The sequence below is a fragment of the Hippocampus guttulatus genome, chromosome 13, assembly GCF_054856545.1.
Source record: "Hippocampus guttulatus isolate MCC_2025c chromosome 13, RoL_Hgut_1.0, whole genome shotgun sequence".
NCBI classification, from domain to species: Eukaryota; Metazoa; Chordata; class Actinopteri; order Syngnathiformes; family Syngnathidae; genus Hippocampus; species Hippocampus guttulatus.
Window position 1 is genome coordinate 18,825,830 of NC_141273.1, and position 27,457 is coordinate 18,853,286.

Genomic DNA, 27,457 nt, shown 5'->3' on the forward strand with positions numbered 1-27,457 from the left:
TACTTTCGTTTTGTTTTGTTTTGTTTTCAGTGTTGGGGGGGAGGGGGTTGCTACAGATCACGTTATGTGTGCATGCAGGTTGCTATTTTAGTCCGCAAACTGAGGAATTGCGCGGATGAAAGTTTGAGATGGCGGCGAAAAAAAAACTCACAAAGGTCTACTAATTACGACATTTAAGAAATGGGAATGCCAGTCTGATTTTTCGTATGAATCGTCCAAAGGGCGTATCACTAAACTCACCTGGGATGTATGCACAGAACACGAGAGCGAGATACGACGAGAGGCACGATTACGAGGCAAGTTGGTCATTAGATTTGTAGGCTATGAAAAATATTATGAAACAGTATTGGTTATTCCATAATTTACTGGTTGTAGCATGGTAACTTTATGAATAAAACATTCGTCACAAGGTGTAGTCATGCTAATGTTAACTGTTGGTAGAACTAATGATGACGTGTGTTAAATTCTTTCGTCAAATTGAAAGTAGATTACACATGCATTGTATTGGGAAGAGGATGTCAAGCCACATCAGTACTTACCTGTATTAATGATTACCAGTAAATTAGTCTTTGCAGTGTGAGATTGGAAAAAATACTCTGATGATATGCCACATGAGTATACCAGTTTTTGATCCATTTATATTTTGGAATAAACCTGGAGCACACAGCTGCTGATGTAATGTTAGTTAATGTTAGTTTTCAAACATTTACCCTTGAAACATTATGCTTTTGAGTTTCAGAATTCTTGATTATGAATATCAGTCAAAATAGAAAAATGGGTTCCCATGATGAACGTTTACGGAACCCAACAATAGTTACCATGGTTTCCCATTGGGTAATCCGACGGAACCTAAAAACGGTTACCATGAATTTCCGAAATCCTCAGGCCTGCTCCTGAATTATTTAAATTTTTGCAACATTTGTTTATAATTGTATGTATATGTTATTGTTTGTGTTATTATCATATGCAATTGAATAAGTAGACCGTTTCAGAATTCGAAATTTGGGACTCTCTCAATGCATAATGGGACTCATACTTTTCTGATCAGCGAGTCCCTGGGACTCACTGCCGGTAAACTGTAAAATTATCACTGACTTGGTACCTTTATTACTCAGAACAGCAGCGCAGCACATCCATGGTCCAGGTAGAGTTGGTTTCTGAGCCTTTTACCCATGCCTATTGATACACAAACGTAAAATGAGTAACAGAAAATATTATCAGTGTCCTATAAATTATGTGAAATTAAACTTACCAGGACTGGAGAGGAGAGCGTAGAAGATGGAATGCTCACTCATGTTTGAAATTGTCTCAAAATGTCCATCCAGAATAGCTGCAACTTAAAAAAAGATGATAAAAAGGTCAGACTTCACTATTAGATTATACACGTATGTGATGTAAGCATTCAGTTGCAGTTCATCTTCAAAAATTGTCTTTGTACCATTTATTTCGCTTCTTTTTTTTAAATTCAAAATGCAAAACATAATTAGGGTACAATCTTTCTCTGCATCTAAGCACAATGCTTATGTTCAAACTGAATATTACAGTGGGTGACAAAAACAAATATACTTTCTGTAAATAAATCCTCCGTCCAACACCTCAGGTAAACGTGATGTGGTCATAAGAACGACAGGTAATGAACGAAATGAGAATTCCAAGTGTGTTCGTGAGTATTTCATATTTACCTTCGTCTTCGCTCCATTGGCCGGCACGTAGGTCGCACCATTTGTTCACTCGACGCTCATTTCCAGTGAACTTTGCAGTTTTATCTGACTTGTATTTGCCGTCTGAACAGTCTTTAGCTAGCGTTCAGCTCGGCAGTGCCGGTAAACGTGGTCGTTCATTGTTACAGATTCAAAGTTGAGCTGGATGTCTTCATTCCCCAAAAATGCAGAGAAAAGCCTGCATTTCTTCACGTGTCCACCTTTGCATTCGCTTTCCGTCCATTCTCAAATATTGCGACAAGTGAAGCCAGCACAGCTCGTAAAGTGTATAGTAGAGCTAGCAATTGGTTTATGGAGGCTGTCAATGAGAAAACGGCACACCCCCTAGTTCAACCAATCAATCAACACACTTCAGCCCAGCCCCACTAAGCGTTGTGAGTAGGTACACAAAGACCCTAGTGGCAAGGAGGTACTTAGGTAGACCCTGGCGGAACCTTTGAGACCAGGATCCTTTTTTTATGTGTGAACAAGTGGATTACACATACTACTAGGGTACACAGAGAAGTTCGGGATTTGGTTCCTGCAGTTTGAAAGTCCCTATTGTGTCTTTAAGTTTTCAATAGTGTCGATGATGAAGAAGAAAAAATATGCATTTTGTTGATATGAGACACTCACCTCTGTGGACGGCCCACATGATACAAAATGCTGAACCGCCAATCTCATCAAAGGGTTTTTTGCGTGTTAGGACTTCCCACAGGATAATGCCCCAACTGAACACATCACATTTTTCACTGTAGTTACTACCTGAGGAATACACACAAAAATTTAAATAATCAAATAAATAGATTGTACGTCATGAGATGGATTAGAATGATAAAGATAGATAGATTATATTAATGGAAATAGATTACATCATATTAATTTAAAAAATATAAATTATATTACTAGAGATAGATTTTCTTTTTACCCATCTGAAAGGAATGGTCTTTTTCAGATACAAGAGCCAAAATTTGCCTTGCATTAAAACAGCTGCACCATCATACACATGCAATTCACTGGACAACACAAACAAAATACACAAACATTAGCATTTAACCAAGAAAGGTCCACTCCCATTAAGGCCTCATTGATTTAGTGTGATTTTTAGAAATCTCTATGTTTAGTTCTAGGATTAACTGATACACTAAACGCTGTCTGTGCCTGACACTCTATCACTTGGCACACAGTAACGGCACCAAGATTCATTGTTTAGAGCAGTGGTGCCCAACCTTTTTGGACCGAAAATCTACTTCTCAAGGAACCAAACTCCCGCCATCGACCCATTGCCGCACATGTACGCATACAGTCAAGTCAACTGTATTTATAGAGCACTTTCAAACAGCCATCGCTGCATACAAAGTGCTGTACATGGAGCAATATAACATGCACAATAAACAGTAAGACAAATTGGTAATAAAGACGGTAAAAAGCACCAAACAGTAAAACCAAGAACAAATCTAAGTCATGCTGAGTCGAATGCCAAAGAATACAAGTGAGTTTTGAGGAGGGTTTTGAAGATGGGCAGCGAGGAGGCTTGCCGAATGTTCAGTGGGAGGTCATTCCAGAGAGAGGGACCAGCAACAGAAAAGGCTCGATCCCCTCTGAGCCTCAGTTTAGTTCTTGGTACTTCTAATAATGTCTGGTCCACAGACCTGAGGCGCCGGGCAGGTGTGTAGGGGCGAATGAGCTCAGAGAGGTAAGGTGGCGCGAGATTATTCAGAGATTTGAAAACAAATAAGAGGATCTTGAAAATAACTCTAAAATGTATGGGGAGCCAGTGAAGGTATGCCAGAGTAGGAGTTATGTGCTCCCTCTTACGAGTACCAGTCAAGAGGCGAGCAGCGGCATTCTGGACCAGCTGAAGGCGCTTAATGGAGGACTGGCTGACTCCAAAGTAAAGGGCATTGCAGTAATCGAGCCGGGATGTGACAAAGGCATGAATTACTGTCTCAAAGTGTTCATGTGAGAGGCGAGGTTTTATTTTGGCCAGCTGTCTAAGGTGAAAGAAGCTGGATATAAGAAGCGCACACACGCGTGCACACCTATGCACACACACAAACCATAATGAGCAACAGCCATAACGGCTCCTAACAGAACGAAACAGAAAAATTAAGTAGATACAACAGTTTGTGAAAAGGAAATCACTCCCTACCTGAAGCATAAACATAACTATCATAGCTCACGTGTACCGTTTAACATTTTTTCTCCTGGTGCGCCAGATTCCCATTCCTTGCCAGTGCCATCGGTGAATTGCAAATGAAACAAACTTCTGAACTGGTCCCCGAAGCCCCTCTTGGTTCTGATCTGACTAAGTGGGTTCAGGCAAATGCAGAAGAGCAGCGAGGACAAAGCATCTCCTTGAAATATGTCACATTTGATATTCACTCGTGCAACTGGCTTTGAGTTGGCCTCCAAAGTTGTATTCCACAGTCTCACTGGGTTCTTGATGAAGGTTTTTAGAATTTTGTTCATGTTATACATTTCCAAACACTTCCGTATCCATGTGCGCATCATTGAGTCATAGGCTTTCTGGTAGTTAATCCTAGCAGTGCACAGAATGGTGCTTCTGCTTTTACAGTCTTGTGCGACTGCCCTGTTCAGCTAGAGAAACTATAGTTGAAAACCTAAATGTTACTTGAAGCACTCTTATTTTCCTTCTACAACTTTTTATTATACCTATACTTAATGAAATCAATGAAAATAATTCATTATTAATTTCATACTCATACGCCAGCAGGATTGGCAACAGGACTGAGTTTTGTATATACTGTTCAGATGGCACGTCTTTTTTATACAGTGTAGCTGCTATCTTTTCTTAGCTGTGTGTGTTTAATGCACAGCATGTTTGCATGCATATTTGCACTGAGGATTGAGAGGAAGAAATTTCATCTATGCTGCATGCCATACATAAAGCATAATTGACAATAAAGATGACCTTGACCTTGTTTTGTGCTTTTGGACCAAAATAAAATTTCACTGCATTTGGTAATTTGGTTTAATTCTAATTGGAATACAAGACTCTCGACAAGATAATCACTATTCACATCTTTACATAATCTGGAAAAGACATTGACAATAGCTGCTTTTACTTTCGGAAAATAACATTTTCCCTCTTTTCTGACATGTTATAGACCAACATCGTGACCGAATCACAATTTGTGCATTTTTGCAAAGTCCTATTTTTGAATAATAAAAGGGATATAAATTTGTTTTTTAAAATTTGGTTACTCAATGAATTGAAAAAAATTTACGTATTAATCGATTAAGAAAAAACAGTAGTTGTCGCTCTAAAATTGACCATTTTACACCGAATCCACGTGATCTGTGTCGGCTGATCACACCCATGGATGATTGAGCCCGATCAGTATAGAACATCCCTAAATAGAAGTGTACTGAACCTAAATAGTTACCAGAGACCTCACACGACCCAAAGATGCCAGACTTCAGGGATCAAGTAGGTCCAAGCACATCATGATTCCAGAGTGTGAGTGCAGCTTCAATTGGCTATTTGGAAAACTGCAATCAATTGCTTCTTTAATCGCCCTTATTATACTTATCTTATATCCTGTATTAGGTGATAAATGGTCCATCTGCTTACCTTCAAACACCTCTGGTGCCATCCAAGCTGCACTGCCTTTATTGTTGGTCATGTAAGTTTGGATGTCACAAGCTGTTCCAAAGTCGCAAATCTTCAGCACAGTACCACGAGACACCAGGAGTAAACTGAAACAATTCAGTGGAGAAGAATCACAAACTTGAGGACTCAAAATGCTGTGCTTAATGGGAAGTAAAGTTTAACATTTTCTTTGCAATAATATGTTCTCCGTGACCCCACTAGCTTAAATATGGTATTCTAATTCTTATTGCATTTGTGGAAATGAATGAAGCAGCAAACCCGTTTTATCCATCACGGCGGATTGTGGACATTTTTAATTAACATTCGACAAATGAAATAGTCAGAATGCCACGTTTAGATTAGTGGGCACATATTATTCAGCATATTTTTTACAAGACTTCCCCTTTAATTGGTTTTTATAAGGAGTGAGATACTCAAATAATAGCTGAATTAGTCTGTTCAATATCCCTTTTGCAGTCAAAGAGAGAGAGGGAGAGAGAGAGAGAGAGAGAGAGAGAGAGAGAGAGAGAGGGAAAAAAAGAAAACTGTTGTCCACATATTTGTTGTTTTGCCCAAATTGGCAAGCAAGAAGGAAGGGCAGTGGACGCTTAAAATTGTGACTTTTTTGACTTAACCCCAGAGGTGGGCAATTTGCAAAATTTGCCTGTCCATCATTCGTCAGCGGCCTGCGAAGCCGTCCGTCATAGCTGGTCATCGTATTTTCAAGCCGAACTGAACTGTCAAGGTCAGTCGGTCAGTCCGTCTGTTTTCACCATGCTTCAGTCACTGGTTCGTCTATCGTCCAGGAGAAAACTTCAAAGACCCACTCAAGTCAGTCAAAATACCTTCCTATGAGAAAGCAGGCGTTAGCGACTCTGAGGGAGGCTCTGCAATTTCTGGAGGTGAGATCACGAGAAGGTTCAAAAGACACCCCGGTAGCACGGCCGTTGTGGTGGATGAGAACTGCTCAAAGTTATTAAAAGCTTGAGTTGTTGTGGAATTGTCTTGGTTGAAATGCCTCTGCAACATTGTGTGGGCATCAGGGACAGTTGGGGGGGCGGAGAGTGTGTTTCACCTACACGGAGATCACAGAGATTCAGTTGTTCTGGAGAGGAGGGTCTGTCAGGAAGCAGAATCTCTGATTGAGAAGGAAGGTTGTGTTTTTTGTCCTGGCGGTGGTACAGAGGGCGCATGTACTCAGCGCGCTCCTGGAACGTGCATGGTCGAGTTCACTCAATCAGTCGACTTGTGCTTTCTCGACTTGGAGAAAATGTTGTGAATCATAAAGGGTACCGCACCATCCCATACGGGCTATGTGGTCCTTGTATAACTGGTGCCAGTCTGCATTGCCAGCAGTGAAACTGATTTGTTTCCAGCGAGAGTTGGAAAACGTCAAGGCTGCACTTTGTCACAGAATTGTCACAGCAAAACTTTTATGGACAGAATTTCTAGATGCAGCTGTGGTGTTCAGGCCATCTGCTTTGGTATTCTCGGTATTCTTTGCTCTTTGTAGATGCTGTCGTTCTGTTGGCTTCATCACAATACAATTTTCAATTTTCAGTGGAGTGGGTTGAAGCCAACTGTGAAGCTATTTGGAAACTACCGTATTTTCCGCACTAAACGGCGCACTGGATTATGAGGCGCACCTTCAATGAATGGCTATTTTGTAATATTTTTTTCATACATTGGACGCATCTCATTATAAGGCGCAATCTACAATGCCTCCAGTAGATGGTGCTACGCTCCTTCCATTCAACTCGAGAGACGTCCGTTCAACTCGAGAGGCGTTCATGACTGCCTCTGAAAAACGTAAATTAACCATTACTGTACTTAAATGAAACTACAAAAATCGAAAATAATGCATCAAAACAGAAAATCAAGCGAGGAAATCACAAAATAAATTCTACAGTATATCCCCCCAACAGAATTTATTTTGTGATTTCCTCGCTTGATTTTCTTCGTAGTTTCATTGAAGTAATCATTAATTTACGTTTTTCGGAGGCGGCCATGAACACATCTTGAGTGGAACGGAAGAAGAGAAGGCACGGAGACGGACAAAGACGTACAGTACCTGTATTTGTTGAGACTGTGAAAATGATTAATAAAGTCTGCATTAAAAAATAAATAAATAAAACCACAGCTCTTCTTTTTTCAACAAATACAGGTGCGTCTTTGTCTGTCTCCGTGCCTTCTCTTCTTCCGTTCAACTCGAGAGGCGTTCATGACCGCCTCCGAAAAACGCACTGGCATTTCCTTGATCATCGCTCCAACAGAACGATCAGATGTCAGTAGTAGTTATTTATTCCTTTGTTGTATATTCATAAATGATGAAATCACAATATAAATTCTATAGGCGGGGGGGCTATAGAATTATTTTTTTGATATCCTCGCTTGCTTTTCAGTTTTGATGTATTATTTTCAATTTTCGTGGTTTCATTGAAGTAATCGTTAGTTTACGTTTGTCGGAGGCGGTCTGAACGGCTCTCGAGTCAAACTGAAGAAGAGAAGGCACGGACACAAAGACGTACCTGCATTTGTTGAGACCGTTTTAAAAAAACAACACCACAGCTGTCCTTTTTTCGGAGCCGCACCAACAACGTATTTAACAAAACAGTGACAGAATTCACTGAACAAACAGCAAGTTATAACATTGTAAGCATGTCTCCAGCAAGGAGCCATCTTGGGGTCGGCATATTACTGTAATGACCATACACAAGACGCACCGGATTTTAAGGCGCTTGGTGAGCTTTTAAGAAAATGAAGACTTTTTGGTGTGCCCTATTGTGCGGAAAATACGGTAATTATAACTGCCAAAAAAACAAAGCCTTGGTCCTCATTCGGAAACTGGTGGACTGCTCTCTCCAGAAACAAATCCTAATCAGATTTAAGATCTTAAGTATTTTGGTATCTTTGTTCACACGTGAAGGAAGATTGGGGACAGAGGTAAATGAGGATTGGTGCAGCGTATGCAGCGATACAGTTTCTACTGCTCTGTCATGTTGAAGGAGCTGAGCCAAAAGGCAAAGGTCTCGATTGACTGTTTATTCTATGTTCCCAACCTCACCTGTGGTCATAGAATCAGAATCAGAATCATCTTTATTGGCCAAGTATGTAGAACACACAAGGAATTTGTCTCCGGTATAACACGCTGCATTAGTATCATCGTAAACAACAAAATCATTGAACCATTTTAGAGTAACCAGTAGCAGTATTTGTAGTACAAGAAGAGTGACTACGTCAGTGACTGTTTAAGGAGTTAATGGCTAGAGGGAAGAAGCTGTTTAAGTGTCTACTGGATTTGGTGCGCATGGATCTGTAGCGTCTGCCTGAGGGGAGTAGCTGGAAAAGGTGGTGGGCAGGGTGCGGGGGATCCAGTCAAGATTTTCCGTGCCCTTGTCTTGATTCTTGCAGTGTGCAAGTCCTCAAGAGTGGGTAGGGCGGTGCCAATGATTTTTTCCGCTGTCCTAACTGTCCGTTGAAGTCGGATTTTGTCCTTTTTTGGGGCGGCCCCAAACCAAACCGTGATGGAAGAACACAGGATTGATTCGATGACTGCCGTGTAGAACTGTCGTAGCACCTCCTGTGGCAGGCCATGCTTCCTCAGCAGCCTCAGGAAGTACATCCTCTGCCGGGCCCTTTTCAGGATGGAGATGGTGTTGACTTCCCACTTCATGTCCTGGGAGACTGTGATTCCCAGGAACTTGAAGGTCTCGACGGTTGACACAGGGCAGTTGGATAGTGTGAGGGGCAACTGTGGAGAAGAATGTTTCCTGAAGTCCACGATCATCTCTACAGTCTTGAGCGTGTTCAGCCCGAGGTTGTGTCGGCTGCACCAGAGCTCCAGCTGCTCCACTTGTTGGCGGTACGCAGACTCGTCGCCGTCTTTGATGAGACCGATGACCGTGGTGTCGCCTGCGAACTTTATGAGTTTGACAGCTGGATCTGTTGAGGTGCAATCGTTTGTGTAGAGAGAGAAGAGCAGTGGAGAGAGGACACATCCCTGTGGGGCTCCAGTGCTGGTGGTGCGTATTGATGATGTTGTTGCTCCCAGTCTCACCTGTTGTGTCCGTCCCGTCAGGAAGCTGAGGATCCACTGGCAGATCGTAGGGGACACACCGAGGTGGAGAGGTTTGGGGGTGAGGAGTTTCGGGATGATGGTGTTGAACGCAGAGCTGAAATCCACAAACAGAATCCTTGCGTAGGTTCCTGTGCTGTCGAGGTGCTCGAGGATGTAGTGCAGACCTATGTTGACTGCATCTTCCACAGACCTGTTTGCCCGGTAGGCAAACTGGAGAGGGTCCAGCAGGGGTCCGGTGACGTTCTTTAGGTGGTTCAGCACAAGGCATTCAAAGGACTTCATGACCACAGACGTCAGGGCGACAGGCCTATAGTCGTTCAGTTCCGATGTTGCCGATTTCTTGGGAACTGGGATGATAGTCTGTTGGTCATGGCCAAAAGAAAATTATCGTGAATCCAATTGGCCAAAATGTGTTTCCCCGCAGTGTGTCTGGGCTCTCCACTGGAGAGAGGGTGAGAAAGGAACTCGATTTTGGCATTTGATTAGGATGCCAGCTGGACGCTTCCTTGGTGAGGTGTTCAGTGCACATTCTACTGGTAGGAGGCCCCGCCTGGAAAGGAAATGCCTCGGGAGACCCCTGACAGAACTGGATAAGTGGCTCTGGAAAGGAACGCCAATGCTTTCCTGCTTGGGTTATCTCCATTGCGACCCAAACGTTTGCTGGGCAAGTAGCCTTCCGATTCCATATGTGGAAGAAAATTAATGGATGGATGGAGCTGTCTGTTCATCCTCCAGTATTAGATGCCAATGGATAATGATTATTCCAGTATTTTGTTTTGTTTTTGCTTTTGTGTATTAAAAAAACAATTGTGCTCGAAGTTGGTCAAGACGACTTTTTCAAATTTAGGAACAGTTTGGTTGATCAATGTCTAGTTATGTTCAGAGAAAAACAATGCTGGTGAAAGAGAAAGAAGAAAAAAATCGTGCAAAATCTTCAATAATCTTACTTTGGTGGTTTGAGATCTCTGTGAATTAATGCCTTTGGTTTCATGGCATGCAGATAAGCAACCCCCTGGGCACACTGCAGACACCAGCTCATAGCATGGGAGGCTGTATAGGGGGCCTGCGGCTCAGCGCTGTGCAAGACTGGCAGTGACAAGAGACAGATGTGCATTTCGATAAAAGGTATTCACAGTGCTCCTGTACATTTAGAGTGGATATAAAAAAGTGTAAACACCGCTGTTGAGATATCAATTCATTTTGTTTGTAAAAGAAATGAAACCAAGATAAATAATTTCAAAACGTTTTACACTATTAATATGTCCGAGAACCCCTCATATAAAAATCTCTCTCTCTCCCTCTCCCTCTCCCTCTCTCTCCCTCTCCCTCTCCCTCTCCCTCCCCCTCCCCCTCCCTCCCTCTCAGTCCGGGGGTTGGCAACCTGCTGCTCCAGAGCCGCATGCGGCTCTTTACCGCCACCCTAGTGGCTCCTTGGAACTTTTTCAAAAATGTTTGAACATGGAAAAAAATGGGGAGGGGGATATATTTGGTTTAAATATGGTTTCTGTAGGAGGACAAACATGACAAACATTCTTTACGTTTTCCAATGCTGTAAAAATGTGTAGAATAAATATTCAATTTCAACATTTCTGTCAACGAGGATTTTATTCATAGCCTGCGGCACACGTTTTTATTGGCAGGGCGGGATGCCAGGCAGGTGGCTGTTGTTAAAAAAAAATTAAAAACAGCGTTTCATGTACAATTCGCAGAGTGTACTGGCATTAGAATGGGAATGTGAAGGGCCGAGAGAAGCATTTTTAAATGGTACACGTGAGCTACGATAGTTAACACGCCGCAAAAGTGCGTCCCATGCCTTGTTCATCTTAGCAGACATTTTGGCTGATGCTCATTATGGCGTGCATGTGTAAGTACGTGCGTATGCGTGCGTGTGAATTCAGACATGTTTTCTAAAGCAGAGTTTTTCAAACACTGCCACGAGATATTGTCAGGTGTGCCATAGGAGTAATCCAAATTGTATACCTGCGTGGTCTATCGCCTGGCAGAGTAATCATGTAGTAGTCTTCCATACTGGTAGGTAGCAGCAGCAGCTAGCTAATTGCCTTGTGCTTCAAGACAAGCGAAGTTTCTGGTGCGAGACAATGCAATGAAAGCTATGTTTCATTTGGATTTATTTTTACCGGAGATGCAACGCCACCGACTCCGTTGTGCTTGGTATGTGGTAATAAGCTCTCCAACAGCGCTATGGTCCCAAGTAAGCTTAAACTCCATCTCCAAACAAAACACCCTTCAATTTGAAACAAAAATGTGGTACTCTGTTCGTCTGCGTGAAGACACGGAGAAACAAGCAACGTGCATGAGCCCTGAAAGCAAGTTACCATGTCGCTGAACTTGTGGCTAAATCAAAAAATGTCCCAATGGCAATGTAAATGAGATGTCCGGACTGACCCGCTTTGGGTCGGGTCCGAAGAAATAGCCTGACTGCTGTAAAAAAAATAAAAACAGAGAAAGACTGAGAGCTGTGGAGGAAGAGCTTTGTGTGTCTTTCATCGATTGCTGCCAGGATATCAGATCTGTGTTCATCCAAACCATTTATCACACCGAGTGAGAATAAATATGAAAGATAATAAAATATTTGATTGATGTTTATTTGCTTACTGTTCAAGGTGTTGTAATAGAACATTATTCTTCAATGTTTAAAAAAAAAACAAGATAACACTAGTTGTTCAAATGAGCTTTTTTTCCCATTTTCCGCAAGTGGTGTGCAGCGGGATTTTTCAAATGAAAGAAATGTGCCTTGGCTCGAAAAAGTTTGAAAAACACTGTTATGAAGCATAAAACTGCATCAAAATATGTAACAAATACATGTTACAACTAGATTATTCACTCATCCTTTAATTTTTAACTGTGTCCTCATGGTTTTTTTGCCCTCTTTGGTTCATGTTCTCTCTCTCAGAAGTGGGTTTTGGCTGGCATATTGTCAAGAACTGATCCGAGGACGTTTGCTTTTGTCGGCTTTTAACAATCCTTCGAAAATGTCCAAGGCAAACATCAGCATAGGGATTGATCGCCCGGCTGGTGAGCACTTTTTTGGGGTGATTCACATCTACGCACAACTATCGGAAAGCCTCTTGGGGTGAATGACAAGGCGCTGCATAGACACATATCTACAGTATCTGTCGATCTATCTATCCATCTATATAGATCGACAACATACGATAAAAGTCATTCTTAGCCAATGGGATGCCAGGATGATGCTCTGTAATAGCCAATGGCAGAGCAGCTACAAGTATGTTGCGTTCAGAAAGCAGAGGAACTACTGTACTCGAGAGCTGAGCCTTCTGTACACACACACATTTTTTATATATCTATCTATATAGATAGAGAGAGAGAGATAAACATTGATCATGTTGAAACACTAAGTTTTTGAGTTTTCGTGAAATGTACTTAGTTTCTTGTGTGATTTTTAAAATATGGATCAGCAGCGTCCCTGCAAATATTGAATGAAGCAGCCCGGGTGTACATTTCACCAAGATCTACAAAAAGTTGGAGGCTAAACAGCACAGGACTGACAAGCCATTTGCTAAACCTTAAAGGAAGTCCGCCATTTTGACCATTTAGAATCAGGCGCCATTCTTGGCCTTTCATAAATGTCCTATTTTAAAGAACTTCTCCTAGAGACGTTAGCTGATTGTCTTGAAAATGTAGGTGTTTGCACATTACACATTACACTGCACATTACATTGCACATTACACCTGACAAAATAGTTAATTACTTGTGTGTGTGTTTATTGCGGCATTTTAAAAAAAATTGCTTAGTTGCACCCCATACAATTCTTTTATTTAAAAAAAAACAGCCCTGGTTGAACATTTCACCAAGATTTAGCAAAAGTTGTAGCCATATTTTTGTTTCTCAAGGAACAGTTACGAGTGCTCTCAAAATTATGGGAGTAACTTGATGACTCCATATAGGGTTTTTTAATCGCACAATAAACCAGGAAATAAGTCTAAAATAAACTGTCTAGTTCTTCGGTAGTGGACTCCAGTTCCACGAGAGGCATATCCTGCCCGTTTTATATCCCTGCCGAGTACAACACACCGGATTCAATTGTTCAAGATCGTTTCAGGACTCGACAGAGCTTGCTGATGAGCTGACCATTTGAATCTGGTGTGTTGGAGTGGGGCGGGATCTAAAACAGGCAGGATATGGCTCTTGAGGAACCGGGGTTCCCTACCTCTGGTCTAGTTTGCATCCAGCAAGTAACATCACAGGAATTGCATGAAGCGGTACACAATGTCCAATATGGCACTGTGCACGCTATGTCATTATGTTGATACATGATCATTTTAAACCTTTCGTCAGGTACTCAGCTGACATTGATATTGGCACTTGTATTCTTTATACTGTACATACTGATTAATCAGATGCTAGAAAATGAATTTTGACCAGTGTGTTGCTTTAAGGTGAAAACAAATTTTGAAATTTATCTTCATCTAATTTTTTACATCTAAAAAAGAAATGGTAGATGAAGAGGGGTGTGTTAAGTTTTTATATCCACTGTAAAGGGGAATAAATATTAGCAAATTCATGTTACTCAAAGCAACATCCAAGTGCAATTTTTCATGGACATAAAATAACTTACGGTTATATAGAGAGCCACATTCAGCATATTCCATGACCAAACAGACCTGAGAATTGGAAAAACAAAGGCACGCTATGTTAATGTTGAGTAATCAATTTGGAAAGACGAGAAAATACTTTGTTAATTCAAAATTGTTAAAAGTGTTAACCATGACGGGATACAGCAGCACATAAAGGTTCATAAAAGTAGAGTAAAAATGTGAAAGAAAATCAATGTAAATACATATTTTTTTCAAAGTTAAGATTGTGTGTGACTGGTAGACAGTACACCAGAGAATCAACAGTGTGACGAGACACAACGATTCCCTAGTGTCTTGTTACGCTGGACGGCGTTGCCAAGATGCGCAGCCCATCAGCTCACGAGATAAATCCACTCATGTTGTCATTGGTCGACGTTATGCCAGGAACCAATCATGTGCCTTGAATGAGTTCCTTTGCATGTACAGTATAGGCATGTACAAAGCCTCTGAAGAGTTTTGCATTTTTTTTCTGAATACAGTACTTTGAAAAAAAATTGTACTGAAGCCGCGATAAATTAAGGGTGATATAGCGAGGGATCTGTCACGATTGCGAGGTGGTGGTGGACCCCAAAAAGCAGGCAACAAGGAGGAGCAGGGTGCACTTGAAGAATTGTATTAAAACACAGAGAAAACTAAACCCAAAACAAACTAAGTCCAAAGTATCAAACAAAAATCATGACTGAAGATAAAACCTAACAATGACTGAAACAAACATGACAGCAGCCAACAAACAGCAACAATGACCCGACAATGAGTGTTCGGGCGGGAGCCCTTTTATGGAACTGATTACCTAACGACCAACAGGTGTGCAGCTGCAGGGGAAGCCCTACAGTGCCACCTGTTGGTCCCAAACCGAATCATGACATGATTAATGTATATTAATGTCGTATGGCCATAAGTCTTGCTTTATCAATAAACATATATGCTTACGTTAATATAAACCAAAATGTGGCAAGTTTCGTTCTAATATTTTCAGACTATGACTATCACATGCCAACACTTATGCATACATTTTGGTGACAATCGTTCACGTTTTGGGTTTTGGGGGGACATTAAGTGACATGTATTTTGTCCGTCTCTCCTCTACGTCTTTTTCTCAGGGAAAAATATGACACCTGACATGGTTCGGAGTGCCATCCGAATTATGGCAATACTTGACGACGCCATATGGCATTTTTGTAGCACATAGACCAGGAAAGTCCAACATTAACAGGAGTGTGTTACATCATGGAACACCTCAGTGCGATTGTGTAAAGCTGTCAAAATATGGCAGCATACAGGGTATGTCATTATTTGTGACACTATCAACTTAAACCTTTTTTCAGGGAATCGGATGTCATTGATTGCATTTTTATAGAATGAAGGAAAATACATTTTGAATGTTTTAAGAATTCCCTCCTGTGAATCAATAAACTGATAATTTTTTTAAACAAGGTGATAATTGTTGCATACTTACAGGATTGTCACATGAACCATACAGTTTAACAATGTTTGGGTGATTCACTCTTGAGAGCTGGCGAAGCTGCATGAAGACAAAAAGAGGCAGACAGAAAATTCAGATTTTCCTCTTAAGTACTCATCTAACAGATTATGTGTTTCTTCTTTCTGTTTCTGAAAAGCTGGCGGGGTTTTTTTCAGTGGATTACAGTGGCTTTCAGAGGTGGGCAGCACTGACAGAAGGACCATCTATCCGTCAATGAAAGGTGTTTTACTGACTGAATAGGGGAAGCTTAAAAATAAAATCGCAAGAAGAGGGTTTTTGTTCATTGCTGGAACCATCAGTAACTTGGTCAGTTTTCGACGGACTTTCGACTCCCGTTTCACTGATAACTGATAGGATCGCACGGCAGGCGTCTCACATGGTTGTTCGTGGGGGTGACTGTTTGCTCCAAGTAGACTTCATTGACTAAGGGCTTGTCTCATTCCTCTAAATGCACATTGCTTGCTCCTCTGCTTACATGCATTTGATGGCGACGTCTGCTAAAGATGACGTCATGTCATCGTTGCGTGTCACAAATGCATGACAGAATTACTTTCACCACAAAATGTGCACTTGTGGGATAAAAATTAAAGTCAAAGACCAGCATCGTTGTGCTTCACAACTTTGCAGATCCGCAGCCACTCTTATTAACTTTGATTGGTTGTGTTTTAGTCGAATATTTTGTGCATATGTATTTATTTGCATATGGCCGGCCACACAGCGTCATTGCTAAAAAGTCATATTTCAATATTTTTGGAAAATAAGGAAAAAAAAATCATCACACATTGCTATTTTTATTGGGTCTTTTTCCTTTCGCTTACTTCTTCACCTATCCGATTGAAAATTTTCTGACAATATGAATACCAAAAATAGCAATACAGTATATGTTCTAAAAAAATTGTTTTTTCTTGTCTTCCAAAAATCCTGAAGAATAGCTAATGCAATTATGCTATGTGACTAATGATATAAACGCTTATGGTTGTGGTTTTGTGTTAAATCCTGGATATAAATGAGAGACACAGAGAGAGAGAGGCGTGAGGAAGTATGATGGAATTTTTTCTTTACTTTAGTACTGGGTTACAAGGTGCAAACATTTTGTTTCTGTCCTGAATGTTTGAGTCAGAGATGATTGTCAATATTGATTTTAAATATTATGGAAGATCTTCGTTTTAGTCTTCACGGTACGAAGTGTGGTTGGAGATACACTGCTTATGCTCCAAATGCATGCAATCTCCTACAACAGTGTTGACAAACTATCAGTGAGCGATGGCGGTGCGCGGTTAAAATAACGACAATGGTTTTAGTTCGACTTGAAATGACGACGGACTGACGATGATGGACATTGTGCCCGGCCGCTGGCAAAAAACAAACGGCGGACCGAAAAAATTCACTGACGTGCCCACCTCTGGAGGCTTGTATCGCAGCTCGGTCGGATCAAAAGTTCGACGTACCTCAACAAGGAAAGCTTTTCTTTCACTGTCGCTCTCAATGGTCTTGATTGCCACATCCTTCCCTTTCCATACCGCTTTGAAGACAACGCCAAAGGTACCCCTGCCAACAGCCTGTAGGGAAAACCACAACAGCTCAGGTGCTTTTCAAGAAATTACATTGTAGAAAACTTTAAATTAGAATTGAAAGTTATATAGATTCACTACACAGAGTGAAACATTTAAAATTTTACAGTGTTCTCTCACTTATCGCGATTAATGGGGACCGGGACCCTGCTGCAATTAGAGAAAAATTGTGAAGGAGGGTTGGCTTCCACCCCCTTTGGCATTTATGTGTCAGTGTATGTGGGAACCAGCATGTGTAAAACATGTAAACAGTGATTGTACTTTACATATTTGAGACATTCTTTAATTATAAAACCTTATAGAGTTATTAACATTCAGCAGCCTTGCCTTCTGAGAGTGACGTAAGGGGTGTTCACACGGCAACATTTGCTCCGGTGCTGCGCCAGTGCTACCCCAGTAGAGCGGTCACACGTGCAAAGTTACACTGGTGTAGCCCCTGAAAACAGCTTACTCCGGAGCAAATTTCTCCCACCTCAGGGAGGTGGTTTAAAAATTTGCTCCAGAGCAAATGCTCATTTGCAGGGCAGCACCGATGTAAAATGGTACGTGTGAACGCTACAATTTGCTCCGGAGCAAATGCTCGTTTGCGGGGGGTGGGGGTGGGGGTAGCCTCGCTACGCATGAGAAGAGTTGATTACATACGGCGAGAATGCGTTGCTTTCGTGCTCTGTTGTACTTCCGTCATGTGTTTGTTTAATAACGACACAAGACATGATGGCTGGCTGGCAATAACAGTAGCATGCGGCACCTTGCCTCTTGGGTTATACCATCTCAACTAGAACAGGGGGGATAGTCCCCAAACATCATCTTTCCTTTTGTAGGAGACTGGACTGTCTCGGAATTGTTTGTTTAGTTTGTTCCTTTGTTGTGTGTTCACACCCCCCCCCCCCCCCCCCCCCACTCATAGAATTTATTTTGGGATTTCCTCTCTTGATTTTCTGTTTGGTGCATTATATGTTTGCTTTTCTGAGTGTCATTGAAGTCATTGTTGATTTACGTTTTCAGCCGGTCATTGAACGCCTCTCGAGCAGAGGCACGGAGACCGAGAAGGAGAAGGACGTGCCTGTACAGCAGTTGCATGAATTGCGTATGTTTTAAAAAGAACCAAACTCTTTGTTTTCAATCGTTTTGCACCGCTGCAGAAACTGCCGTGTGACCGCAAGTGAGGCTACACCAGTGCTACGCCGGAGTTAACACGCTCAGCAGCTTTGTACGTGTGACCGCGCCACAAAATTTGCTCCGGTGTAAAATATATCGCAACAAAATATATCGGTGCAGCACCGGAGCAAATGTGTGCCGTGTGAACACCCCTAAAGAAACTTGTGTTAGTGGCGCTCTGACAGTGTAGCTGTCGTTAGCTTCCAGCTAGCTCCCAGCCAGCTATCGCCGCACAGCCGATGTGTTTAATCGGTATTGATGAGGAGGAGGAGGCAAAGAGACACGTGCTGCTTTTTTCGTACAAGCCCAATCCCCCCCTCACCCCCCCACCCCCGCGCGTACATAGCAAACAAAACAGAAGAAAGCATGCCAGAGAGCGGCAGGCGAGCGAGAGTTAGCCGAGTGACCAGACACACCGATCAGAGAGTCAACAGCCTGACGTGACCAGCAGCCAATCAGCTCACGGGATAAATCTCGTGCTGTCATCGGTCGCGTCGCGAACCAATCATGTGTACAGGCATGTACTAAACCTCTGAGTCATTCGGTATTTTTTTTCTGAATACAGTACTTTGAGGGAAAAAAAATACATGATGTGCTGAAGCAGCGATAAATGAAGTGCGATATAGCGAGGGATCACTGTATTTCTTACTGTGGTGATAATAACTTACAATAATTTTTATTTGCATTAAAAACGTACAAAATTGAGGAATACCAATATATCTGTGTGGAATGGCCTGAAAGCAATCACAAACTATTGAATGCCATCCCCCGAAACAGTGAACAATAAGGGTCTGGCTGATGAACTAAACATGTTTTCTGCCGATTTGAAAAAGACCCCATACACCCACCTCTACCAGAAACTACTCTATCTACGCCCCCACCCTCATTCTCTCCCCTACAGATACATGAACATGACGTGAGACGGCTCTTCAAACCAGCAGAAGATCAAGAAAGCTGCGGGGCCCGACAAAGTGTCCCCCTCCTGCCTGAAAGTGTGCGCTGACCAGCTGGCTCCGGTCTTCACACAAATCTTCAACAGATCCCTGGAGCTGTGTGAGGTCCCATCCTGCTTCAGTCTACCATCATCCCAGTTCCCAAGAAACCGGAGACATCGGAACGACTATAGGCCTGTCGCTCTGACGTCTGTGGTCATGAAGTCCTTTGAACGCCTTGTGCTGAACCACCTAAAGAACGTCACCAGACCCCTGCTGGATCCTTTTCAGTTTGCCTACCGGGCAAACAGGTCTGTGGAGGATGCAGTCAACATAGGCCTGCACCACATCCTCGAGCACCTCGACAGCACAGGGACCTACGCAAGGATCCTGTTTGTGGATTTCAGCTCTGCGTTCAACACCATCATCCCGGAACTCCGCACCCCAAACTTCTCCAGCTCAGTGTGTCCCCTACGATCTACCAGTGGATCCTCAGCTTCCTGATGGGATGGACACAACAGGTGAGACTGGGAAGAACAACATCATTAACACGCACCACTAGCACTGGAGCCCCACAGGGATGAGTCCTCTCTCCACTGCTCTTCTACCTCTACATGAACGATTGCACCTCAACAAGCCCAGCTGTCAAACTCATAAAGTTCGCAGATGACACCACGGTCATCGGTCTCATCAAAGACGGCGACGAGTCTGCGTACAGACAACAAGTGGAGCAGCTGGAACACTGGTGCAGCCGACACAACCTAGGGCTGAACACGCTCAAGACTGTAGAGATGATCGTGGACTTCAGGAAACATCCTTCTCCACAGCTGCCCCTCAACCTATCCAACTGCCCTGTGTCAACCGTCGAGACCTTCAAGTTCCTGGGAATCACAGTCTCCCAGGACATGAAGTGGGAGGTCAACACCAACTCCATCCTGAAAAGGGCCCAGCAGAGGATGTACTTCCTGAGGCTGCTGAGGAAGCATGGCCTGCCACAGGAGGTGCTACGACAGTTCTACACGGCAGTCATCGAATCAATCCTGTGTTCTTCCATCACGGTTTGGTTTGGGGCCGCCACAAAAAAAGGACAAAATCCGACTCCAACGGACAGTTAGGACGGCGGAAAAAAATCATTGGCACCACCATACCCACTCTTGAGGACTTACACACTGCAAGATTCAAAACAAGGGCACGGAAAATCGTGACTGGATCCCCCGCACCCTGCCCACCAACTTTTCCAGCTACTCCCCTCAGGCAGGCGCTACTGATCCATGCACACCAAATCCAGCAGACACTTAAACAGCTTCTTCCCTCTAGCCATTAACTCCCTAATCAGTCACTGATGTACAGTATACTCCACCACACCAGACACTTCAAAGCGCTCAAAGACATCTGCACAATTGCACACTTCTTGTCCTACAATACTGCGATGGTCAATGATGTTCTGCATCAACTGTACAACTCTTATAGTATTGTATTCTACCACTGATCACTTTCGCTCTGCTGGGTTCTTTGCACATTGTCTCACAGTTGTCACTGGGTGGTACCACCGCACTACGGTTCACTTACATTACGAAATGTCCTTCCATACTTATTTGTTATAAGAAAATCTTTATTAGTTTTGCAATGGAGAAACTCCCAATTCTCAGCAGCAAAGTTATGAAAGGAAGAAGCAGAACAACAAAATATAGGAGCTGCTGGAAAGGCAGCCACTCTCGCGGCGCCATTTTGAAGTCAAAATAACAAAAATAACACAACACAACACATAGGACACAGACAGTCGTGCAATCGTCACCATTTTTCTGCACACACTTTGTTGTCTGAAGCAGTTACAGATGAAAGAGGAGAGGATCAAGGTGTCCTTTCACCGGTGGATCAGAGACGTCATGCTGAAAATGTGCACACGTCTGCATGTCCTTGTTTATGATAATACGAATGCAGCGTGTTATACCGGAGATAAATTCCTTGTCAGATGATTCTGATTCTGATAACAGTACATAGGAAATGACAAAAAAAAACATCATCACACTGTGTACACCGGTGGTTCTCAAACAGTTTACACCAAGTAACAGCAAAGAAAAAAAGAGCAATATTAATATAGCATAGTAGGGCCTCAGTGTTTAAGAAACCATGGCAGAGGTTTTCTTCATAAATCCATCCATCCCACCCATCCATCCATCCATTATCGATCTGACAACCATCCACGCTCACACTCACACAATAGGGACACTTTAGAGTGTTCAATCAGCCTGCCATGCATGTTTTTGGAATGTGGGAGAAAACCTACGCAGGCCCGGGAGAACATGCAAACTCTACAGGAGGCCGGAGCTGGAATCGAACCCTGCGCCTCTGCACTGTGAGGCCAGCGTGCTAACCAGTCAACCACCGAGCCACCTTCTTCATAACTATGATTAGTTTATATCATTGCAAAGAAAGTGTAACACTGCTCCTACAATTATAGATTTGTAATGAAATTCAGAGAAAGTAACATTTTACATAAGATAACCTTTAATCGTCTCACAATGGAGAAATTCCCACTTCACAGCAGCAAATAGGTACTTTGCATAGCTACAAGTATGAATCTTTACTATTTTCAAGACTCCATTACCGGTTTTCCGAAAACAGGTCTGTCTTCGGGCAGCCTGAACCGGTTAGCAGCCACTTGCATGGCACACATAGATGAACGACCATTCACGCTCACGCTCACACCGAGGGACAATTTAGAATGTTCCTTTAACTGCCACACATGTTTTTAGAATGTGCGAGGAAACTGGAGTACCCAGAGAAAACCCACGCAGGCACAGGGAGGACATGTTAACTCCACACAAGGAGGCCGCAGCCTGACTCGAACCCTGCACCTCTGCAGAGTGAGGTCAAAGTGCTAACCACTTGCTCACCACGTTGCCGACCCCTGACATTGACAAATAAATCCCAGCACAAAGCTTTGGAGAAGCATCATTTTCTAAAAGTGTACCTTATATTTTTTACATTTAACATTTTTTTCTGCTTGGCTCTCGACGAAGGCGGACGCTTTTTGCACAGCTCCTGCCCTCACCCCCACCCTCTCCTTGCTCGCCACTTAGTCTTTGTGCTGTCTTTGTCTAACTTTTCCTAGCCTCCTACTGTATTTTCATCCGAAGAACTAACCATGGAATTAGTTGGCTGGTCTCTCGATACAATCGACAAAATTTTTTCGACGAAAAGAGCAGGCAGTGGGGAGCCTGCTTGCCCTCCGGGGACATTTGCTGCCGGATACGCCCTGGATCCATGGAGAAAGTGGAGATCGGTGTGCCTGGCAATACTGTCCATGGAGGATGTGGAAAACATCTACATTATTGGCCTTTTGATAACAGGTATGCTGCTGTTTGGTGTTGGCAGCTTTCTGTTCTATCGCAAAATTCAACCGACGGGAGCGGCTTTATTGGAAGTGAAGAAGCTGCCGGTCATTCTGGATGGTTTGGCGTGAATGTCCAACACTCAGACTCAAGCGGTGACTGAGCTCAACCGCAATATTGATGCGGTTTTGGAGCGACTCCGCGCGATCGACAACATCATGGAGAAGTTGGAATCTGCGCTGCGGAAAGAGTTTTCGGATTCGGCTGATCGGCGCCAGTGAAGAGATACAGACCACGGACTCAAGGCTGTCTGAAATTGTTGGCGGCCGTCCCTCCAAAACAAACAACGCTATCTGGCCCTTTCCCCTGGATGGAAGTACGCATGGAATCTAGGGCCCCCCACCACCACCCACCTCCTTCTCGGCCATGGACTGATAAGCCGGGACTGTCTTCATGATGAGCAGACCTCGACGAAGCAACTATGACCTGTACACGCATACACATACACAACTGGACAACCACACGCGCATACACATCCTTGTTATCACAGTCTTCATCGCTCCGATTCTTTTTCCCCCGTGACGTGGTTCGATCTGCAGAGCGCACGTGTGTCCGTGCAGCTGGTCAGGACGGCCGTGTCGCGGTCACACCCCCCCCCCCCCCCCCCTTCCCATTCATCCTCCCCCTTATTACATGTTATGTCTTGTGACTTGTTGTAACTGTCATATGCTTATTTATGTGCTAGGGTCTTTTTTTTTATCCTGGACTTAAATTATCCTCAGAAGAGGATAGTTCTAGCGTGTTTTTTTTTTCTCTCTCCCTACCCAGCGTTTTCCTTTCTGAATTCTGATTGTAATTTCCCCATTGCGGGACAAATAAGATAAGATAAGATATCCTTTATTTGTCCCACACTGGGGAAATTTACAGCCTCCAGCAGCAAGAATGTAGGCAGAAAGAAGAAAGAAGAAAAAACAAACAAACACCGTTTGCAAATAAAGGATATCTTAATCTTAATCTATATTGCTTCAATAGTTACACCCCTCCCTCTTTCTCTCCCCTCCACAAAATTGTATCTATTCAATAAATCACCAAAACAATATCCTTTTGTTCATCTGTTTTGTGTTTACTTTGTGCATCTGACAACTGCATTCTTTTTGTAAAAATCAAAATCACAAGAAAAATAAATCATAAATCTCAATATTAAGCATCTTAGCGCTGCTCAACCCGTACTGTTTTATTGTTTTTGTTCCTGATTGTAAAGTGTCGTTGGGTGTCTTGAAAGGCGCTTATAAATAAAATGTATTATTATTATTATTAAATTCTAGCTTACAGTGCATTAAGGTCTCTAAAAAAATAACATGATCAGTATGGTGCTCTATAGCTTTGAAGGTCTACTCATTATTTTCATTTTCCCCTCACCTCAAAGTAGGCTACTATGTGACAAAGAACATCTGGAACATTTGATGTCAAAAGTACCTTTTTTTATTCAAAAAAAAAAAACAAACCTGGAGTATTCATGACTGTGATATTCAAATCTTCCTAAGTGAGGCCTCGCAAATATTATTTTCATGTCAACTTGCATCGATTCAGAATTTGAAAGGCTTGCCTTTTCATTCTTATCATCCAAAGTCTGGGCATGTCATTAACACACAGGTGACACGTGAAGACAGCTGGGGCAATTTGCACACCAAAAGGCTAAAAATAAATAAAAAAATGAAATGAAATGAAATATCGAACAGCTGAGAAGTGATTCTCATTGTTCTCACTAAAAGAGCCGTTCAAAAGAACGACTCAAGGCCAAAGTCACCACATGAAGACAGTATAAGATCTCACATCTAAATGACTTTCATTGCTCAGTAAATCTCAAGCTGGGCGATATGACGATACATAGCATTACGCAATGGAAAACAATCTATCATGTCACTTTTCTACTTACTATGGGCTTATTACTGCAATGCCCTTTACTTTGGAGTCAGCCAGTCCTCCATTAAGCGCCTTCAGCTGGTCCAGAATGCCGCCGCTCGCCTCTTGACTGGTACTCGTAAGAGGGAGCACATAACTCCTACTCTGGCATCCCTTCACTGGCTCCCCATTCATTTTAGAGTTATTTTCAAGATCCTCTTATTTGTTTTCAAATCTCTGAATAATCTCGCGCCACCTTACCTCTCTGAGCTCATCCGCCCCTACACACCTGCCCGGCGCCTCAGGTCTGTGGACCAGACTTTATTAGAAGTACCAAGAACTAAACTGAGGCTCAGAGGGGATCGAGCCTTTTCTGTTGCTGGTCCCTCTCTCTGGAATGACCTCCCACTAAACATTCGGCAAGCCTCCTCGCTGCCCATCTTCAAAACCCTCCTCAAAACTCACTTGTATTCTTTGGCATTCGACTCAGCATGACTTAGATTTGTTCTTGGTTTTACTGTTTGGTGCTTTCTACCGCCTTTATTACCGATTTGTCTTACTGTTTATTGTGCATGTTAAATTGCTCCATGTACAGCACTTTGTATGCAGCGATGGCTGTTTGAAAGTGCTCTATAAATACTGTTGACTTGACTTGACTTGACTTGACTTGACTTGACTTAACCCCCGGTGCTTAATAGGCCAGGTGGGCCTGAATACTTATTGAAGTAGTTATTTTGAAGGACCCCTTTTTACATTCACTTGAGACACATCATTCTAAAGCGGGGGTCGGCAACTCCGGTCCTCGAGAGCCACGTCTTGTTTGTTTTAAAGTTTCCCTCTTCCAAAACACATGATTCGAATGATCAGCTCATCAGGAAAAGGGAAGCTTCTAAAACAGGCAGGACAGCGGCTCTCGAGGACCAGACTCGCCTATTCCTCTTCTCAAGTAACATTTCTCTTATTTAAGTAACTTGTTTGGGGGCTACTTTACTCTACTCACCTCTGAATGTGTAGTTAAGGTTAACAAAACTTTACCTTAACCTACGTGTGGTGTTAATTTAAACTATTTTGTGCTTCCAGTCATAAATGATCATTCCACTAAGTAACGCCATAAAAACTGAAATCTTTGATCTGATCACTACAAGTTGTGTTTGATATTTTAATGAAGTTCTCGTGAGTAATAGAACATTTGGACTTGTTTGGTGAAATATTTAAAACATTACGTTGTGCCTGTTGCCATCTGCATATATCTCCAGCACCGTTTGCTTCCCTTGGGTCTTTTCAGGAACACCATTTGGAATCCTCCCCAACACAATTTGCCCTTGCACATTACCCATGGCCTTATGTCATATTTATATAGCTTGCTTGGCATATATTGCTTGACTGGGCAGTGTAGCGCAAGTTTGGACTTGGTTATAAATGAGTGGCAGATGCTTCACACTTCTGTGATTGCTGTCAACAAAACATTGTTGACAACCGCCTGGTCTTGTATGCCAGGTGTTAAAGTCAGTCATCCGTGATGTGAAATTTTTGGAATGACATGGTGGAATGTAAAACTGTCCGACCAGACTCTACATCCCATTAACTGCTTGTAGATTTTTATTTTGGACACCAGCAGGACATCAAAAGACCAATGCATGTGTTGATATAATCCTGGGTGAGAAACTTCCAATTGACTTGGTAAATTTGTGTCCCTTTCAAGTTTACCACAATGGTTATATTGGAATCATGAAGAGCAGCTCAAAGCAAAAACTTGATATCATCAGATCAGTCCGGGATACAGCATATTTTTTGAGCCCTGGAGTCCTACTGGTGATATTTGAAAGCATACTTGGTTTCTGAAAAATCAATAATAAATGGAGGGCACTCATAGAGCACTTTATCGACATCATACAGCACCCAAAATGCTTTACAAAGCCCCACATTCACCCATTCAAACACCAATGGGATGGGGGTGAAGACGAGGATTGGTTGCTACTCTTGGATTAGAATGTGTCAGCAAACTCAGCACGTTGTACTTTTCATCATTGGATTCCTCCTCATCGGTTATTTCTTGGTCTTAATTATATTCTGTGCCATCTAGAGTTTCTGACACATCTTCCCTAAATCTATCCCTCACTGTTGTTTACCTGCCCCCCCCACACTCATTCGTGCGTTAACCATCAAAAATGTATCAATAACTTCACTTATGACATTGATCTGGCATGGTACGACCACATGACAAACTGTTCAAAGCCTCACAAGTTAAAAAAAATTATAATAACATAAAAAGCATTACAATACACACACACACACATATATATATTCCCCCCCCCACTGAGATTTAACGAATGTAGGCTAATTTGTTTATAGCGTTGCATTATTCATCTGGTCGTATTGTACTTTAACGGAAAGAGCATCTATTTAATAGAAGTCTCTTAATTTCATCACTACAAATAAAAGATAAACATATGAATCCATGTCATCTACGCCCAACTCCTTTCAAGCTCCAAAAGTGAACGTTTACCGCTTCAACTTGGATGTCTTCATACTGGATGTCTTCAAACTGGTTACCAGCTGGAGGCTCCACCATGGTCGGAAAGCAGACAACACTCCAGCAAATATCGACGGTGTCCAAAAGTAAAGCTTATTTGTAAACCGTGCTGTCTTAGGCGTTTCAGCGACAGCAGGAAGAAACATCAGAAGCGACTAACTCTTCTTCCTGTTCGGTTCACAACTAGAATGCTGCATTACCGCCCCCTTAGGTTTTATATGGAATTACTTTTGATTGTGACATCCTGTTGTTGCTACACTGTACTTCAGCTGTCTTTTTAAGCAATGTGTGAAGGAATGAAATTAATGCGTTTGGTTCTGAAATGATTGAGTGGTGTGGAATGGCAAATTCTTTATTAGTTGTCAAACAACTTGACCTGTTTCTGCAAAGCTTGTTGTGACACAAGTTTAGTCAAGTACCAGAATCATAACAGAGTGCTTATACTGGGGTAAAATTCAACGATAATTTACTTATAGCTCCACCATCTGTATTTTGTTGACCATTTTAATGTGTCTATTAAGAGCAGAAT

The 27,457-nt window shown here is 42.5% G+C and overlaps 1 protein-coding gene across 1 annotated transcript in view; it reads right to left on the bottom strand.

Annotated features, from left to right (window-relative positions):
• Window positions 1–27,076, bottom strand: part of LOC147196771 (mitogen-activated protein kinase kinase kinase 7-like) — a 73,214-nt gene extending 46,138 nt beyond the window's left edge. Inside the window, exons 1-7 of the mRNA XM_086126813.1 lie at window positions 26,902–27,076; window positions 16,946–17,056; window positions 15,471–15,536; window positions 13,996–14,041; window positions 10,342–10,480; window positions 5,299–5,423; window positions 2,337–2,465 (exon numbers count right to left, since the gene is read on the bottom strand). Of these exons, the coding sequence (XP_085982939.1) occupies window positions 2,337–2,465; window positions 5,299–5,423; window positions 10,342–10,480; window positions 13,996–14,041; window positions 15,471–15,536; window positions 16,946–17,056; window positions 26,902–26,967 (682 nt within the window). The 5' untranslated portion in view covers window positions 26,968–27,076. The remainder of the gene's footprint in view (window positions 1–2,336; window positions 2,466–5,298; window positions 5,424–10,341; window positions 10,481–13,995; window positions 14,042–15,470; window positions 15,537–16,945; window positions 17,057–26,901) is intronic.
• Window positions 27,077–27,457: the final 381 nt, after the last annotated feature.